The 20,343-nt window shown below is 40.6% G+C and overlaps 1 protein-coding gene across 1 annotated transcript; it reads left to right on the top strand.

Annotated features, from left to right (window-relative positions):
• The first annotated feature begins 6,830 nt into the window (after nt 1-6,830).
• LOC143041109 (small ribosomal subunit protein eS17-like) lies at nt 6,831-16,403 on the top strand. The gene is made up of 4 exons (XM_076212835.1): nt 6,831-6,968; nt 11,669-11,820; nt 13,425-13,596; nt 16,315-16,403. Exons 1-4 carry the CDS (start codon nt 6,966-6,968, stop codon nt 16,381-16,383), a joined length of 396 nt encoding a protein of 131 aa, XP_076068950.1. The 5' UTR covers nt 6,831-6,965; the 3' UTR covers nt 16,384-16,403.
• The last annotated feature ends 3,940 nt before the right edge of the window (nt 16,404-20,343 follow it).

Genomic DNA, 20,343 nt, shown 5'->3' with positions numbered 1-20,343 from the left:
CTCGTACCTAGTGACGAGGTAGTACCATCGTGCTGAGTCCGAGGTAGCAAAGTGGCTGCTGTGGTCGCCTCTGCACATCAATCAGTCCTTCCTGACGGTGACACGCTTGATCTGTGTGATCGTGGGTGCCAGTGGCAATGTGATATTGCTGCCTTGGCAGCAGCATCCACAATAGTATTCCCTGGAATGATGACTGAGAATCCGGTGAAACTTTGCATACCTCCCTTCCAGGTGCAAGAGGTTCAACGAGTGTTGGACTGACGACGTTTAGTAGATGTCATCCGTTGTCTCCCCAGACAGGATGACGTCAATAGCACTCCTTGAGTGTGTGTGGATCACGACTGGCCCCTGCCCAGCAAAGAGAGCGTGAACCAGGGCCTTGGAGATGGTAGCAAGCTCGGTCACCCCATCAGCGGTTACCAAAGACGAGTCACACCCTGTTGAAGACTGCGATAGAACGCGTTTACTCTAAAGGCTGTAACATAATCTGGATTTCACTAAGGGACTGTGTATTGTGATGTAGATGGTGAGGTTTTCGGAGCTTATAGAGGTTCTGTTACTATTATCTTGTTTGTAAGATATGCCAGTGCTGTTTCGATTGTTGGGTAGTCTTCTACTGTGATTGAGTATGTTGTTGCTTGGAAAGTTTTCCAATTGGCACGGGAAAGCGATCATTAAGGAAGTGGAAGTTGACAGGGGGTGGTGGAGCTTGTGAGGGGTATAAGAAGTGGGAAGTGGTCTCTATGGCGTAGTTTTACCAACCATTCGCGTTTTAGACCAGAGGTGGGGAACTTTTTTAGGAGTGGGTACCAAAATCAGCCCAATCTTTGATACTTTTTTAGCGTACCAACCGAGTAAAATAATAGGTTTACATACGTGTATGGGCCCCCTCGCTCCCTTCACCTCCTATAAGGGCCCCAATCCGCCGCCTAGTGCAGCATGTGGTACCCAATGGTCATATAATACAATTTGAAAATTTATTTGTTATCTAAATTAAGGTGAGCTCTGAGTTTCGCGTGCCGGAAAAAAGTCGTTAATGTGCCAAGTTTTGCACCTGTGCCAAGGGTTGTCCCCCTGGTCTAGGAGGCCTCGTGTGCATAGAGACAAGTCAATGGATGCATGTGTCTTTTTTCATGGTTTGCGGGGCTGGTACCCGCTCGGACCTCAACCTTGTCGGTGGTCCGGAACTTCATCCATGAACGTAGGAGACATTGCATCCACGGTATGCCACTGCAGTGACGATACCTGGAGGAAGCTGATGTATCACACACACTGTGATGCCCAAGTCACCTCAAGTCCTGAGGTTAACAGCGGTCGAGGACCATTACTTAGAGTGAATGCCTTTCCTAACCTCTGGGCCGCGACGAGAGTTCGAACAAACGCCACGGCGGGGCCCGAACCGTCAGCCGAGGCAAGCCTCAACCCCCGACCCGTGGTGCCCAGCCATGACAGTTTCCTCCCTAGTAAACAGCTTAAGCTCACGAGCCCGGACAAGGATCGACCTACCGACCTCGTGATTACGAGACCAGTGCGCTATCACTGAACTAGTACGTTGATTTGTGTTATATAGAGATGGGGACTGGGTTGCTAGTCTGTCTATCTATCTTTCTATATACCAAGGGCCTCTTCCTCCTTATAATGGAGGGAGCCAATCAAGCCATGCACCCCTTCCTACTGTTTCCCTCTCATCTTAGATCCTTGTAGACTGAAGGATCATCCCTTACTCCTGCCCACTGCCCGGATCAGAGGCAATGCAGCAAGACACAGTACATCCACAGTAAGGCCGCCTCACTTACACGACGACCTTCCCTCCTCGTCACCTTATGCGGGAAATAGAGAAGACGTGGAGAAGTTCCTTCGGGTCGGGTCAAAATATCATCCATATACAACCATTCTCCACTCACACCTATCACCAATGAAGTGTTTTGCATTGAAGTACCTAAGCAGAAGATATAGAGGTGGTTATTAGTTGACGAAAGAAGTCTGATAGTGTTCCTAAATCATATATTTTTATGGATGAAGCTATAGAGAGCAAATTGTTAGGGAGACTATTTCTAGGGGACTTTTTTCTAGCCTTCTCCAGGTGGGGTAAACAGAGTAAATACTAAATAAGGCTACTCAGTCGTGTAGGCTTCTGCTGAGCTGTGGTACTCAATTTACACAGGGCGACCACTGGGCCTACACCGTATGAAGTCTAGGTCGTAACTAAAGGTTTCTAATAATCACCATCCCATGCCCCCCCCCCATCCCCACTATCACGCAACATCGTTGAAGGACTTTTAATTAGAATAATTAAATTGTTTATAAATAGTGGGTGGAGTGAACATGAGGGGACGACCAAGGATGAGATGGATGGATGGGATGAAAGGGCTGTTGAGCCAGAGGGGGAATGTCTTTTGAGTAAGGAAGGGAGAAGGTGAGAATGGCTGTGTAACTAGTGAGCTGTTACTGGGCTAGTGACACAGGAAGAGATTGACAGTCGGTTTAGGTTAGGCACTTTATTGAAAGGACACTGGAATACACACATAGACGCATGTTGGCAGGCCCGAGTCTGAAAGGATACTGACCGTGACCTGACCTCACACGCCTTGAAGTACCCTCGGGGCGTACCGAAAAGTAGCGTCCCTCTAGCTGGGACAGGGTTGTCGGGCCTTGCCCGGAATTGTGATTTTTGTAGCCTATGAATATATTTCTCACAAGAGTATTATGGCCGTAGCCCAAACATACATGCTCTGACGCATAAGGCTAGTAGTACTTACACTTCCTACCAAGAGGCTGCTCACTCACATCCTGCGACTATACACCTATGCCTCAATATGTTCTTGTGGGGGACTGTTTACGACAGCTGTGTATAGATGATACTGTGATGCAAGGAAGGGAGGTGGTGGGAAATGGGTGGATAGGGAGTGGTTATGTGTGAATGGTATTTTGACGTAGCCCGAAGGAATTTCTCTCCGTCTTCTATTTTTCTACATGAGGGGACGGAGGTGGGGAGAGGTCGCCGATTAAATAAAGCGGATTTGCTATGGGTTTGCTGTGTCTTGCTGCATTACTTCTGACCCAGGTAGTAGGCTGTATACAAGGATGATCCGTCGAATTGAATTGAATTGAATTGAATTGAATTTTATTCGGATACAATCATACATACAATAAGTACAATACATACAAGACTCATTATTATACACAGTATATATAATTGTACATCCGAGGATGGCACAGTCAAAAGACTTATTTCCACTGTGGTCCTCATATTACAATTAGGAAAGGATTATCATAGAAAAGCAAGGTTATACGAAGTGTAAATTAGGATTATAAGAAGTGTAAATTAAACATATAAACTATTTTCTTCAGAGAGAACAGTGTCTAAAAGATAACATTTAACTGATTTTTTAAAACTACTTTTAGATACAATTGATTGAATGTTGGTCGGTAAAGAGTTCCAAGCAATAGCACCAGTGTATTTGAAAGTACTTTTCCCTAACGAGCTATTAAACCTAGGTACAATGACAGATGACCTACTAGAACGAGTTCTCAGGGTACGAGCATTTCTGACAAGTGTAAACGTATCTGACAAATAACTGGGACAAGAGTCGTTCACAATTTGGTGAACATGATTAAGCTTTAACTGAGCAACACGTTTCTCAACAGGTAACCAATTTAACAGTTTAAAATGTGTATAATCTAGATGAGTACGTGGATGAATTTTTAAAACGGTCCTGATTAGTTTGTTTTGACATATTTGAAGATTATTCTTAGATTTTTTAGATAGGTTGCTATACCAGGAAGAACAAGCATAGTCAATATGACACTGAACCAGGGCCGAGGCTAGTAACTTCATTGTCTCTACATCTAGGTATTTTTGTATTCTTGCCAAAAATTTTGTTCTGGAGCTGACCCTTTTAATTATTTTTTGTGCCATAACTTCTCCCGACACATTTTGATCAATTTCTGTTCCAAGATATTTGACAACAGACCTAGGTTGAATACTAGTATCATTACATTGGATATTGAAGTTGGGAGCATTTTTGAGTTTTTGATTGGAGCCAAAGAGAATGGATTCTGTTTTACCTAGATGTAGAGACAATTTGTTATCCAGCAACCAGTTGCTGACATTCAATAACTCTTCACTGAGTAACGTCTCAATCCTATTTACATCTTTGCCAGAAACTAGTAAGGCTGAATCATCGGCATACAACAGCAGTTTACAGTTCACAGCAGCTTTCATGTCATTCACATACAAAAGAAACAACAGCGGACCTAAAATGCTACCCTGTGGGACACCACATGTTATTTTTGCTGCTTTTGATGTTGAACCATTTACATTCACAATCTGTTGTCGACCTGTTAGATAAGACCTCATCCAATTAACAACATCCGATTTGAAGCCTAACGCTTGTAGTTTGAATAATAGAATATCATGATTTACAGTATCAAAGGCTTTCTGGAGATCTAGCATAACCATTCCACAGTAATTACCTCTGTCAGTTTCACCTTTGATGTAATCAGTCAAATTGATCAAACATGCATCAGTAGAATATGATTTTCGAAAGCCTGACTGTAAATCATAGAACAAGTTATTGCTTTGAATGTATTCATAAACCTGGTTATAAACAACTCTTTCCAAGACCTTCGATATAATAAAGAGCACTGAGACTGGCCTATAGTTACCGGAATCTGTTTTGCTGCCCTTCTTGTACAAAGGAGTAACTTTTGCTAATTTAAAATCTTTGGGAACTTTGCCCTGTTGAATCGAAGTATTGATTATGTGAGTGATACAGGGAGTAATCTGCTCAGCTGAGTCATTCACAAATCTGGCTGGAATATTATCTAGTCCGGTAGCCTTAGACCTGTTAACAGTCTTCAACATTTTATACACATCTACATTAGCAACCGTAGACAGAGCAAAGGTGTCATAGGATACACCCTGATTCCAATAATAATTATTAATGTGTTCTTGACCAAAATGACCTGAAGGTACTGGTAAATTATTTACGAGGGTGGTAGCAATGGTGGTGAAAAAGGAGTTAAATTTTTGAGCCACCGCTACTTTGTCGAAAGTAACGATCCCATTAACATTAAGACCAATGTTACTACTTTTGGATTTTAGATTTTTGGAAGAACCTAACTGTTTGATTGTTTGCCATAGTTTTTTGGGATTGTTTTTGTTGGTTTGGAGAGAATCTTTGTAATATCCTACCTTAGCTCTCTGTACCATAACCTGAACCTCGTTCCGTAACTTCTTATACATAGCGAAAACAGATTGATCTTTTGTTTTCTTATACTCCTTTAAAGCCTTATCTCTCCTGTTGATCATTTTCAAAATGTCACCAGAAAACCACGGCTCGGAACGTTGTTTTATTCTGATTGATTTTACTGGAGCTAAATTGTCTAATACCCCCAAGAACTGTGCTTTAAAATTATTCCAAGCTTGATCAACATCTGGACAATTGACGACTGAAAACCAGTTAACCGCGGACAACCTTTCGCAGAACAATTCCTTGCTGTAATGCTTAAGAGAACGAACTTTTATGGTTTTATGCTGATTGAATTGTTGTTTGGAAACTTTCCTGATACAATACGTTGCTCTATGGTCACTCAAACCAATATCAATTACTCCACTAGAACATATTTTCTGAACATCTGATACCAAAATAAGATCAATAACAGAATTAGCAGTGGCACATACTCTGGTGGGTTCTGTGATAATTTGTTTCAGATCATTCATTGAACAGAATGACTTTAGCGCATTATGCAGAGTATTCGAGGTTAATTCTACATGAGTATTCAAGTCGCCAGTTATAATCACTTCTTTGTTCAGAAAGTCTGTGGTATTGGAACACAAAACCTCAAGCTTATTATAGAAGTCTTGTTGCCGGGGCGGTCTATAGCAGGCACCTACGAGGATAGGCTTAGATTTTGGCAAGAGAATGTTTATCCACAAAGCCTCTAACTCACTGTTCATGTCTGTCCGTTGCTCAAACGCGATGTCGTTGCGTATGTAGACAGCCACGCCGCCTCCAACCCGGTTACGATCTCTCCTCACGATGGTGTAGTTGTTGATCTCTACCTCCGGATCCGCTATCGTATCGTCCATGAGGAGCTAAGATAAGCGGGAGGAAAGGGTGGTGGATGGGAGTGCAATGAGTGGGAGTAGATATGTGCCTTTTGACTTTGACCTCTCTTAAAAAGGGGAAAATCCTCGGTATATGAATAAATAAAAACTGAGAGGAAAGTTTATTAGTAACTGAATATATTCTCAGTCATTACCTCACCTTTGACAACTCTGATGATAGCAAGTCCTGGGAAGCATCATCTCAAGAAGGTGAGCAGTTGGTCTTTCTTTTCCAGTTTCCCCATAGTTTTCCCCCTTCGGAATCCTGTCGTCCTTTTGGTAGTTGGTAGATGAGGTTAAGAAGGTTGCAGTAAGTCTAATTGGAATTAACGACAGGTTTGGAAGAATTGGGGAAGTTAAATTTCGTTCCCTCTCAATTTAAGGGCATCTTTAACCTCTTCAATGGCCCTCAAGGTGAATAAAATCGTTAGATATTCTCATAAAGCCTGTAATAAACATCACCATGCAATTTTTTTTTTATTAATTGATTAATTCACCTGAAATAACTGCATTTGCATTTCCCCACTTTCCAATATGTAATAAACATCATTATGCTAAAGAGTTTGGTTGATTGTTTTTCAGAAATAATTGCATGTCGCATTTCCCTTTGAAAGTATGTGTACGAATATACTTGCATAATTGATTTTGCCCTCAAATTTGTTATGGAGTTTCAACTACAGATGCTCGTCTATGAAACGAAAGTATTTTAAATAGTATACGACAATCTAGGTACAATCAGTAACAAGTACACGCATGCGCACACCGCAATCCTTTGCTCCTTCCTTTCCAAGTGGTGTAAGCCTCCGCGGCTAAATTGTGAGAAGAGTAACATAAATCTTCAATATCTGCCACAATGGTAAGCCATCTAGATAATGTAGCTGTAAACAGTTACGTAGGAAGTATTCAATAGGCACAATATCAAGAAAATTGCGGTGTAATTGATGGTAGGGAAGGAAAATATAACCTTTAATAAGATGATCTCTGATGTAAACAAACCCACAGTGACTCGGTGATGATACTTATTCTGTCTTTATGTTGCGGTTTTTGAAAGACCATGTCTCGTTAAACTGCTACATATGAATTGGGTTGTGCAAAGGTAACGTGTACGTTCAATTCACGAAATTTGAAGTAGGGTGTGGTACTTGAAATTGTTGCAACCAAGTACTCGTACCCGCATGTTAAGGATTTTGAATATTTTTATGAATTTCTATACTGTAGAAGTGTTGGTCATGACGTTCAAATAGAAATTAGGATTACCAAGAGTAAGTTGTATAGTGTTTAAACTACATATAGGGTTCGTTTGCTATAGGAATTTTGTCGTTATTTATAGGGTATTTTTAATTTTACGTGTGACTGGACCAATTTTCACAGTACGGTAAATAAAAATCCAGTCTTATTTAACATCATCTCACAGTGGTGGTTGTGTAAATAATTATCATTAATTTATTTGCCTTGGTGGGTCTGAATAGGTTTGATATATATGTATTGTGTGAAATATATTGCCATTACTATGGGTGGCTGGTTCTAAGTGACTGAACCGTATACCAGGGGAGGGTAATTTAATATCCGATTTTCTGGTGTCTTAATCCATTAATGTTAGTGGGCACCTTATATTATACCAGAAAAAGGGTCTTGCTGTATGTGAGGTTATTTACAAGAATAAAGTTTAGTGAGCCTGTAGACATAAAGTTGTATGGATCTTCATAAAAAAAAGATATATATGAAAGGAAATGGTAAGATTCCAGAATCATGCAAGCACATATTTATCGTTAAATTTGCAATGTCCAGTAGGTTACAACCTAACCTAAACTAACTTCCCTAAGAAAAGGGGTCTTTCAAATGATAAACAGCAAAATGTGTGCGTGATTGAAATAGAACGGAGAAATAAGGATGGCAAACCTTCTTTCAGGTGTGAATCTTCTTTACAAGGTTTGGGCGAGGTAGTGGTTATTAACCCCTTCAACATGGGCCACATCACACGCCTGCAAGACATGCAATGTTGCGTCATAATACTCGCATTATAAAAAATAGTCACTGCTCCATCGCTCATTCTTTCACCCATGAATTTTGATAACCGTAGAAAATATGAAGCCAGTTTACAGAGTATAGGGCTCACGCAGGTACGACTACATTAAATATTATCATGACCCCGATTTTTGCATCCTCATGAACCCACTTGCTCCTCATGACACCTATGTTAGCTAGGTCAATATGAAAATGGAATTCCTGATATTTGAGCTGAAGTAGTTCTCATGGGATGGAAAAAGTCGCTATGAGTATAATGCAATTTGATTTATCCATCTAGCTGTCCTAGTTCTCGAGATATTGCATTTTGAATGGAATTAAATCGGGCCTATTTTGTCCGAGGAAATCGGGCCGAAACGTGCGGTCTGACTGATCGCCGATCAAACGTAAACAATGACGGTTTTTACCGACAGGCACAATTTTATATAAAAAATTAGCATATGGTTGCATTATTTGACCTATTTTCTATAAGACGTGTGATTTCCATGTAATTTGATCATATAATTACGTTTTTATCCTCTGCAAAATTACCCACCACAGCTACGAATACCGTAAAATTACATGAAAATCACACATTTTAAAGAAAATAATTTGAATAATCCAATTATATGCAAGGTATTACGCTAATAACCCAATAGTAATAAACTTAATAGTGTAGTTTGAACCATACCACCAGTGATCATAGATAGCGGGCTGGACGAATCGTAGCTGTGGTCCGTAATATTACGGAGGATGAAAACGTAACTTCTCTTCGATCAAATTACATGAAAATCACACATTTTAAAGGAAATATTTAAAATAATTCAACTATAAGTCTATTACACTAATAACATAATAGTAAGAAACTTAATAGAGTGAAGTTTGGTCCATATCACCAGTGATAGATAAGATGGCGGGATGGATGTTGATGTTGTTATCCGATAATCCGACCCGATAGAAAAAAAACTAATTTTAACTACCAATTTCTCAGCTCTACCGTAACATACTGACTTTATTTTGGTATTAGAATAATCCACGATACTAGTAGTTTTGGTTAATTATGGTCAGTTGCCCGCACAATAAATTTGTTAGCTCATTTTTTACGTTGAAACATATACCAATTTTTGATCTACTGCTGAATGCAGGCCGCCATGTTTATCTAATGTTTTTATTGACCGACATGTAACTGATGATGTGAATGTTTGAAATTTATTACGATCGTAGTAAATACACTCACGCAACATTTTTATTAATTAAATTTCCCGCGGTATATAAATTTGGCCGTTTGAACGGCGTGCGCATAAAATGACGCGCTATTGTGCTCGTCATCGACGGTGGCGCCTCTGGTGGTGTTTGACCTACCTACCTATGTAGGCATCACCGTATGGAAAGGGTTAAGTGAGTCAAGTAATACTAATTAGCTGAAAGATAGCTCGGTCCTTCGGAGTACTCAACAAAGTAGAATTATCTTTCTCAACTCTTCATTGATACTAGATTTTGTAAATTATCATTTATCCATGGTCATTTATATAAACATGCTTGCCGGCCAGCTCAGCACATCTCCATCTTGGACCGTCAGCTGCTTGAGATGCCATCTTTGTTTTGAAAGATGATGAGGTCAAAGAAATTAAAGAATGATAGAAGCGATTCATCTACTCTAACCTAACCATGACATGATGGTGGGCCAGCCTGTTTGAGTAGATAGGACGAGTTGACCCTACACCATAAACAAAATGGCAGAGAATTAAGGATAGTGTAAAATTATTGTAGAAGTTGTGTGATTTGGCAACACTTCATACGTGGTCAACTAAATGAAGTCTGGGTAGAATATAGTGTGACTAACAAAATTGGGACAAAGGGGTGATAGTGTCCATAACAGTATGAAGCATGCTTTGATTTGAAGAAAAGAGGATGTGTGTTTGAGATGGTATTCGTGATGTATGGTGGAAAATTATGAGGATGGATAGAATGGTATAGAAGTCTAGTCAGATTTGTATAAATTATACTAAAACAATGAATTCAAGCATTCTTTACAGGTGGGTAAGGGGATTGTGGTCACTAAATCATTGAATTCAAACATTCTTTACAGGTGGGGAGGGGGATTGTGGTTGGGATTTGCAGAAATTTCCCCTAACAGGCTTGTCCTAACTTAGAATAGTGTAATATGTCAAAAAAGGAAGCCTCGGAAAACTAGTATATCGGCACAGTAATATTGTAGTAGCAGTTTCTCATTTTATCACTTTCACAGACACTTGCAATCTAGGACTGGCAAAATCATTATTTTGATAAAGTAATAGGTGGTCAACAAAGTGCAGCAAATCTGGGTGTACAGTGTGAATAGAAAATGTCTGTACAAAGGGGTGATTGTACCCACAACATTGTATGGAGCAGACTTTGAATTGAAGGGAGGCAGAAAGGAGTTGGTGTGAAGTCATGGTGGAAGTCGTGAGATGGATAGGGAAAATTGTGTGAAGCAGGGAATATGGTTGGGAAGTAGTAGGCAATTATGGTGTTGGCATATGGAAAGAATGGTGAAGAAAGTGGCAAAAAGTGTGGAAGGCAAGGAGAGGTAGAGTGATTTGAGCAAATTGAGGGGAACAGAATGACATGGATGGGGTGAAGGGGTACAATTCCAGAATCAAGTAAGCATTGATATTTAACAAACATCCAATGCTCATAACCTAATGTAACCTAACCTAAAGTAACCATTATATATAAAAAAAATGAAATGGGGAGTAAAAAATGTTTGCTTGATACTGGAATAGAACAAAGGGGCATTGGATACAAAAGAAATGTCATTTGAGCAGGGAAGTGAGAGAACAATAGAGAAATGAGTGGGTGTGAATGGATGAAAAATTAACATATGGGTGTGGGGTTCTGCTTTAAATTCTAGAGTAGGAGAGTGGGGAGAGTCACCTTGTTATGAAGTGGTGGGAATAAACCAACTGTGGCTGTTGAACCCTGCCATGGAGGTGCTGTGCCTTGTAATATTGCCTCAGAGCTAAGCCATTTATGGCAGGGTGTTTGGGAGAGGCATGGGTAACATCACACATGTTTCAGATGGGTGAAGGAAGTTTGCTTTGCTTAGCAAATAGCCCTTAAAGGGGGCAGGGGAATTTTGGTGTATGTAGTATAGGTATTGCTAAACATTAGCTGGGCTATCCAAACTTGTCTTGACCAAGTTGCCATAGCAACCACAATATTGTTCATTTGTAAAAGGTAGGCAAAGATGAAACTTGCATATGTGAATAGTGGTGTATCAAATATAGTTTGGTGAGCAGTTTTGGGCAATGTTGCTCCTATTTGTGATTGGAGAAGAACTATTGTTTTAATTAGAAGTGTTGGCCTGTTTTGGCAATTTCTGTCAAAGAAAAATAATTGAGCTACACCCACACCTTTTGGTAGGGTGATTTTAGTTTGGGTTTAGCTTAGGGGAATTCAGATAATTCAGTTTTAGTTATGTGGTGTAGCCATGTAAACTTTACATTTTAAGAATAGTATATGTATGCTATGTGAAGTTGTATTTCATTTAATTATCTTGCTCGTATTTAGGGTCGTGTGCGCACGAAGACTGTCAAAAAGGCTGCACGAGTCATCATTGAGAAGTACTACACAAGACTGGGTAGCGATTTCCACACAAACAAGCGTATCTGTGAAGAAATTGCCATCATCCCATCAAAACCCCTTCGCAACAAGATTGCTGGGTAAGTATTGGTCCTAAATGTGTTAAAAATTTGAAAATTTATTTGAAATGTGTGGACATTTTTGCAAATTAATCTGAGCCTATTTACACCAAGATTGTCAGATTTGTTTTGCATGAGGGTACCAGTCAGTCCTAACACTCATTTTTAGAACAATGAACATCCATCAGGAGTTGCTAACAGTTTCCAAAGCATGCCAAAGATCTCAAAACTAGACTCATTAATAGTTTATATATAGCATATCATCCTCGGGTCACTAGAGCCAGAGAATGAGGGTAGTGGTATCCACTTCTTCCTTAGTTCCTTTTAGTTTGTAAGAGCTTGCTATTTAAGGATAGCATCCTGCTACTGAAGAGAGTTGGAGTTAATTGAAATATATAGACTCGCTTATTCAGCTTTCTTTTTTCCAACTGTGGTGTTAGTTGTTATTTACAAATATTACATTTCTCACCAGTGATGTACATACAAAGATACCTATAAATGACCAGGATACATTGATATTGCTAGAATGTCTGTCACATCAAAATCTTCGCCCTATTTTTATGCATTCTTTGCCACTCCAAACCTTCAGAGATACAATGGGTGTCTAGACAGTGGCTGTCCATTTGGCTTGAGAATTGCAGACTTGGTAACACCAGAAATAACTGACCATCTTTGTCACAATGCCAACCAAAACCCCTTAGTTACTATCCACCCAGGCTTCACATTAGCCACCCGTACGACAGGGGAAAAAAAACGCTAACCTTGTGTGGCAAGAAAATTTTTATCCAAAGATTCCTCTGCCATTATTATTGCACAGACAGCTTCCACTTTAACCAAGAAAGGTTTTGTTGTGGCTGTATCTCACAAACAAAATTTGAATGCCTTGGCCCCTTTTGTTCAGTCTTTCCACCAAATTTGCTCATTCTTGCTGCCTTGCCTAATTAGACACCCCCCCCCCCCTTTCTTCCCCAGTAACCTGTGTAATACTATATGCTCACTCAATGCTCCATTTCACATTTGACAAAATGAACCCGGAATTAACTTGATTTCTTTCTACAAATCAACTTCAGCGGGGTTCAGTCTCATGGTGGCATCCCAGCCAACAAATGGGATGATGCATCTTGGGATGCAGTATTGATACCCTTCAGTGCTTCAACCTTGCTACCTGCAGCACTTCTGAGTCCTCTGGGAAGTAGCTCACAAATTACTTTCTGGAGGTTCAAAGTTCCTTTTATACCTGTTAGGGGTTTAAGTATCCAATTGGTTTGTTAACCACTTCACTACGGGACTTAAATCTCGCGGGCAGCAGCCAATGCCAGCCGTACGACGTGTCATAATAATACTCGCATCATAAAATATAGTCATGGCTTATATCGATCGTTCTCTCTTTCACCCATGAATTTTGAAAACCACAGAGAATGGGATTAAGAGCAGATTAGGGAGAATGTAAAAACACATAGGCGACTACAATAAATATAATCAAGACGCCGATATGGCAGCGTCGCGAATCCACTTGCTCCTCATGACGCCTACGTGTGCAGCTTCATATGGTAGGGTTTAAGATTTGATTATAGAATATGTATGTTGAAGTAACATATTTTACTTTAACCTTGTTTTTATTTCAGGTTTGTTACACATTTGATGAAGCGCATCCAGCGTGGACCTGTCCGAGGTATCTCCATCAAGCTTCAGGAAGAGGAGAGAGAACGCAGAGATAACTATGTGCCCGAGGTGTCTGCTCTGGAGCAGGACATTGTCGAGGTTGACGCAACCACAAAGGAGCTTTTGAAGCTGATGGTAGGTGTTAAGTGTGCTTTGTGTCATTAGACTTAAACCTATCCCATAAACAAATACTCTCGCTCATCGTTGTCATCATCATCTGCCTCCTCCACCCAGCAATTTTCCCATGCATAAGGTGTTCACTCATGTCATGAATGCCCTTGTAAAAGGTTTGGATTTGAGCATGCACGCACACACACACGTGTGTGTGTAAGTATAACATATATGTCCTCTGCATATGCACAGATACACACATGTACCTCCAAGTAGTCCGTTCAGGGTGGGGCAGAAGTGGGGATCTTCCACCCCTAGTGTGACATTATCAGTTTGACCAATTATTGGATCATCACTGTCATGCAGTGACACCAGCATGGCAACATGGCAACACTGCCATGTGTCATAGAATTTTTTCAAATCATTATAATCTTAAAAGTGATAATTATTGTACTATACAGCTTCCTTTATATATGCATACATACACCAAAAGCTTTTTCCCCCCTTACAAGGGAGGTGGCCAATAAACAAAGGCATCAAGTCTATACCCATCCATTCCATTCCCAATTAACCTGCCCACTTATAGTGGGTCATCTCTGCATCTTTCCCACTGCCCTGGGACAGAAGACGTATCACAAGATAACACATCCAGAGCAAGGCAACTTCATTTAATCAGTTCTCCCCTCATGTTCACTCCTTCCACACCTCTTTTACTAATCTTTCTTCACTCATTCTTTCCATGTGTCCAAACCATAGATAAAATATCTAGAAAAAGAAAAGAGAGAGAAAAGAGCATTTCAAATAGCATATAGATGGGAAATGGAGGCATGTACCAAGGTTAATTTGGCAGAATGGCTCCCAACATATGCCATGCCCTAAACACACAAGAACTTAGGCAATATTATGTGTGAAGTCAATGTAGTGGCGTAGAAATACAGATATGTTGTGTCAGTCTAGTTAATCAGGCCATTGCTCCAGGTCTGTTGCAAAAGATCCATGGCTTTGGCATTGGCCACTTGGTGGTGCCATAAGTCACTTGGAGAAATAAAGTGTTGTTGTCATGGGATTGACAGTGTTGAACCTTGTATGATGAGGTATTCAAAAGCTCATCAGTTGCATTTGGTGGAGTTTGGTGCCATGACTAGACCTATTCTTGTGTTGATACTGCTGCAGAGCTTGAGTGTGTCCTTAACCTCTTCACTCCGGGGCACATCGCACGTCTGGCAGCATTAGCTGCCCGACGTGCAATGTTGCGTCATGAAAATCACATTATAAAAATAAAGTCGGTGCTCAATCGTTCATTCTCTTTCACCCGTGTATTTTGATAACCATAGAAAATATGATGAAGCCAGTTTAGAGAGAATGGAGGTTACGTAGGTACAACTACAATAAATATAATAAAGATGCCGACGTCGGCATCATCGAGTACCCACTTGCTCCTCATGCCGCCTACGTAGGCGTCACCGTATGGAAGTGGTTAATGAAGTGCACGTGTAATTCTTCCCCTGAAAGGGATTTTTCTGTGTAGTTGTCTGGCAAGTGTTGAAGTTTTGATTTTGGTGGTCTGTCTCTAATAGGTGAAGATGTGGGATCCCATGAGCCCATACTCTGCCATTTACTACAGTTAATACATGCATGCAAATTGGTGGATGTGTAAGGTCACAGTATTACCCTCAGATTGGTCAATATATGAGCTTTTAGCTCACATCCCAGGGGATAATAGCTGATGATCTTGTCAAACATGCAATCCAAAATCTTGCTGAATGAATGACACACTGTATAATGAGAAACTAGAGCTGCCAACATGAAAAGATTGATGAGGAAGAAATGACTTGATTATAGTTCAGGTCACTAAAGGGGATAGACTCCATCAATGAAAGATCTCTATTAGGGATGGAAGGGCTTTAGAGGTCATAGAAATTGAAAATGACAAGTGTCTAAAGTATGTGAAGGTACATTTTTACCATGCAGGTGCATAAATACTTTAAATAGGTTAGAAGGTAACATAGCCCAACCTGGAACAGTATATAATATGAGAATAAGTATGGCCAAGGATGGAACCATAAATGATTTTGCAGCCAGGTATGATAATCAAAGAGAGACAACCTCACGAGTTGCTTTGCTCCTTTCCTGTGTACTACAACTCGGTAAACACACACTGACACACATGTGGATGAAGGATCATCTCTGACCACGACTAGACAACTTGGCTCAAGCAATGCAGTGATGTGCATTGTTTGTACAGAAGGGCTTGCCTCATCCACTACACTGTAGATACTTTAAACAGATCAGAAGTTGCCTTCAGATCATGTCAATCTTTCATCTATTTACCATTTCCCTCTACATACTGTCTTGTTTAATGGGTATTCCTAGTGTATCCAAAGCCTCCACTTCGTTCTTGGTCTTCCTCTCAATCTCACTCCATCCACTTCTGCTTTCCACACATGTCTTGCAAATATTTCTCTCACCAGTTCTTTCTATGTGCCCAAACCTTTTTGGCAAACTAATCTACCTTGTCTGATGGTTCTTTCCATTCAACATTGCATGTACCAAGTCCCTTTCTTCTTAGGAGGTGGCCACATGCATAGATGTTTCATCTAGAAATAAGTTACATTTTAAGGTGTAAGAAAACTACAATATTAATGGGTACATCAGTTTGATCAGTGTTGATTACTAATTCTTCATATTTATTCACTTAAGGATGACATAGAAGATACATTCTTTGTAATTCATTCATTGCAGGACTTCGACAAGCTTGCCGGTCTACAGGTTACTCAACCAGTACCTTCCACGTTTGGAAACAGGCGTTAAGAATAAAATAAGCCCAATGATCATTCCTTTTTCTTACCTTGAAAGTGCTCTGGCATATCAGTTTATCCAGAATTTTTTCAATGTTGAAACTGTTGCTGTTGAGTTGGGGTGCTTGGTTAACCCGTAAGTTGTGACATACATCATATGATGTGAAGGATTCCTATGTGTCTTAAAATGAAGTTTGGCATCCTGGTGTGAACAAGTTCAGACAATAGACCTACCCACACATCAGGTGGGTTAGTTACTAATGTGCAACCTACAACCCTTTACATGTGTAAGATAATGTGCACAAAAAAAAATCTTATGAAAAGGAAAGAATCAATGGATAATTCAAACCACATTGGTGAGGAACAAAGTGAGAAATTTTATTTTTAAAATATGATGGTGAGGAACAAAGTGAAAATTTATTTAAAAAAAAAAATGTAGAAGTTCCCAGTACCTCATCCATGCATAAACGCTACTCACTGCCCACTACCTCCAAGTGATCAAATGCACAACTTCACAACACCGTGCTTAAACTAAGGCAAATAAGGGTTTTCCTATGTTTTCCCATGCAATCTTTCATTATGCCGATAACTGTGCACCATAGTTAGGACCCGTGGGACTCTAATACATAGTTTACAGGTTAATGGGCATTGTGTTGTGGGTTAAAAGTCTTGCTGCAATACCTGGGGAAGCTATAAAAGCTATTTCTATGTTCCAAGGTCCTTTTTTCTCCTATGAGGGAGGTTGTTGTTGTTGTTGTCGTTCCCTAGACTGTCTGTCCGAGCAGTCCCGTCTCCCCAAGGAAGGCCACAGCCGAGACTGGGTTTTCCCACAAATCCTTTATAGAGTGTATGTTGTGTTGTTTGCGTGCATGATTGTGTATAATGCAGTCTTCCATTATGTGTTGTATGGTATGGGGTGAAGTGTTACATCCTGGGCAGCTGTTCACAACACGGTCGTCCAGCCTCCTCTGGTAGCTTAGAAGTGCTGGGTGGTGACCGCATCGCAGTCTGGCCAAGTGGACTCTGTCCTTACGTGGGAGAGAGGATTCAGAAGGGTGGATATCAGGGGGTCTGGCATGCAGCAGTGTGTTGTCTTTCAGTGTGTTAATGGAGCGGTGAGTGATATGATTATGAATATGTTTCCGGAGGCTGGTATTTGGTGGTTGTGGAGGAAGAGAAGAGAGTATCTTTGTGTAATAAAGGTCTTTGGGTGTAGTTTTAATGTTTCTTGGTGTGTGTGGGTGTTCTGCTATGTAGTGTAACGGGTGTGATGTGTTTGTGGTGGCTGCAGCAAGTGTTTGTGTGCCTCTCATGTCGAGGTGTTCCTTGACTTTGAGGACTTTTGTTTCATGGTGTAAATGGTCTGTAGGTGATGTATTTGTGCAGCCTGTAATTGTTTTTAGGGCTTTGTTTTGTATGATTTGAAGGGTGTTGTGGTGTGTCTCACTGAGATTAGGAGCCCATGCAGGACTCGCATAATTCATCACTGAGCGTATACATTGTTTGTATATTGTTATATTAGTTTCTTTGTTTTGTCCAAATGTTGTTCCAGTGATTGACTTAAGTGCGTTAAGTCTAGGTGTGCATTTGTTTTTTTATGTTTGTGAGGTGTTGTTTGAAAGACATGGATGTATCGTATGTTACACCAAGAATTTTCGGTGTGTTTGTGTGTGGTATTAGAGTGTTGTTGATGTAGAGATGAGGTATGTATTTGTGTTCTTTTGTCCAGTTGGTGAGAAGTGTTGCTGTAGATTTGGTTGGAGCTATTTTGAGCCTGTTTGTGATGAACCATGTGTTGAGTGTGTCAAGGTAAGGCTGGATTATTTCTGCAGCTTTGTCTGTGTTACGATGTGTGCATGTGATTGTTATGTCGTCTGCGTAAGAAGAGATTTGTATTTCTGAGGTGTCTGGCGTGGGTAAGTCATGCATGTATAGATTAAATAATGTGGGGGATAGAACTGAGCCCTGCGGTACTCCGTTCTTAATGTTTCTGATGTGCGATGATTGGCCATTATATGACACATGAGCATTCCTGCCTGCCAGATAATTGGCCAGCCATCTTTTGGTGTTATTGTGCATGTCTGTGTTATATATTTTATTTGTTAGGTTGTGGCGGGGGATAGCATCAAAAGCTTTACTAATGTCCAATGTTATAAGAAGTGTTCTGTGGTGGGGCCTATCTGAATTGATGCCATCAAAAATTCTTTGTGTGAGGTTTGTCAGAAGAGTGTTTGTGGAGTGTAGTGGCCTAAAACCGTGTTGTGAGTCAGCAAGGGGAATATATGGTGTGACAAGTTTAAGTATTAGGCGTTCAATGACTTTAGAGGGGGTGCAGAGAAGTGTGATTGGGCGGTGCGATGATGGGATTGTTGGGTCTTTGTTCGGTTTTGGGATGGTGATTATTTTACCATGCTTCCAGATGTCGGGTATAGTGTTGTGTGAATAGCTGTAGTTTGCAATGTTTGTGAGTGCGTGTATACCTTGTGGTCCAATGTGTTTTAGGTGGATGTTGCTTATGTTATCAGGGCCACAGGCAGATGAGTGCTTGAGACTATGCATTATGAGTTTTGTCTGACTGTCTATGAAGGGTGTATAGTCTGAGTCTGTGGGAAAGTCTTTCTTACGTCGAATGGTGCGTCGGTCGTCAGGGTGAGATGTAAGATGGCTCGTCTGTGCAAAATGACGTATGAGTGCGTTTGCTTGTTGTCTGTTTGAGGGTAGATTATCTGTTGTTGTGATTATTGCTGCGTGAGAGCGTGTAGTGTTAGTGTTGGATAGTGTGATGCTGTTGAGTGTTTTGTACAATTTGCTGGTGTTTGTTTTGTGATCAAGTGTATTGATAAAGTTTTGCCAATTTTGTGTTTTTTGTTCATGTATTTTATTGGCAATCACAGTGTTTAGTGTTTGTATTTGGTCTGCTATGTTTTGAGGGATAGGTGTGGGGGTATCGTGTTTAAGTGTGTCACGTTGTCTGATGAGGCCTTGGATTTCTGGTGTGAAGTTGGGGTTGTGTGATTTTCTGTTGCCTCTAGGGATGTATTTCTTGTCTGCGTTTTGTATGATTGTATTAAAAGCGTGCACAGCATTGTTTATGTTTGTGATTGGTGTACTGTTAAGTGTTTCAAAATGTTGTTCTGTCTCTTCATTAAAGGCTTCCCAGTTAGCTCTCTTGTAATTGGTGTAAGTGTGTCTGTGGCCAGCTGGGGTGCATCTTGTTTTGGTGGTGATGATGATTGGAAGGTGGTCAGAACCAAGGGCTCCGACCACTCTCCATGATGTTGTTGGGGTTAGGCAGGGGGAGCAAAAGGTGATATCAGGAGAGGAGGGAGTGTAGAGGGCTTGGTATGGGATATGTGTATGATTATGCGTGTTGTTCATGATAGTCAATGAGTCGAGTTGAGTCTGTATATCAAGCCCTCTGTCTGTGTCGGGGTTGTCGACAAACCAGGCAGACGACTTGGCGTTGAAGTCACCACCCATGATCAGGTTGGGGATTGAGGTTAGTTGGCTGAGCTGAGGTCTGAAGGTGTTTGGAACTGTGGGGGATGATTGGGGGGGAATGTACATGTTAACTATTGTTAGTGTTGAATTGTTGCCTGTGCGGATACGAATGGATTGGGTTTCTGTTGTGTTATCTGTGGTAGGGAGGAGAATTTTGGTTGTGGCACTTGTGTCCACAAAACAGATGGAATGGTGGATCAGGGTGACGAGTCCACCGCCATTGCCGTCAGTCCGGTCTTGTCTGATGGTGGTGTAATTATGAAATGATGGTGTTTTGTGTGAGTGTCTTAATTTTGTTTCTTGTAGAATTGCAATGTGTATGTTGTGTTGTTTAAGAAAGTGTTCAAGTTCATGTTTTTTAGTGTTAATACCGTCAATGTTGTGTTGTAATATGTTGATGTTGTGTGTTTTGTATGTGTTGTATGTTGCCGTTTGGGGTTGAGGTTGGGGTGGTAGTGGGGAAGGTGTAGGA

The sequence above is a fragment of the Oratosquilla oratoria genome, chromosome 30 (genome assembly GCF_046742065.1).
Source record: "Oratosquilla oratoria isolate Oo_2021 chromosome 30, ASM4674206v1, whole genome shotgun sequence".
In the NCBI taxonomy this organism is placed as follows: Eukaryota; Metazoa; Arthropoda; class Malacostraca; order Stomatopoda; family Squillidae; genus Oratosquilla; species Oratosquilla oratoria.
This window is presented reverse-complemented; position numbering and strand designations above follow the sequence as displayed.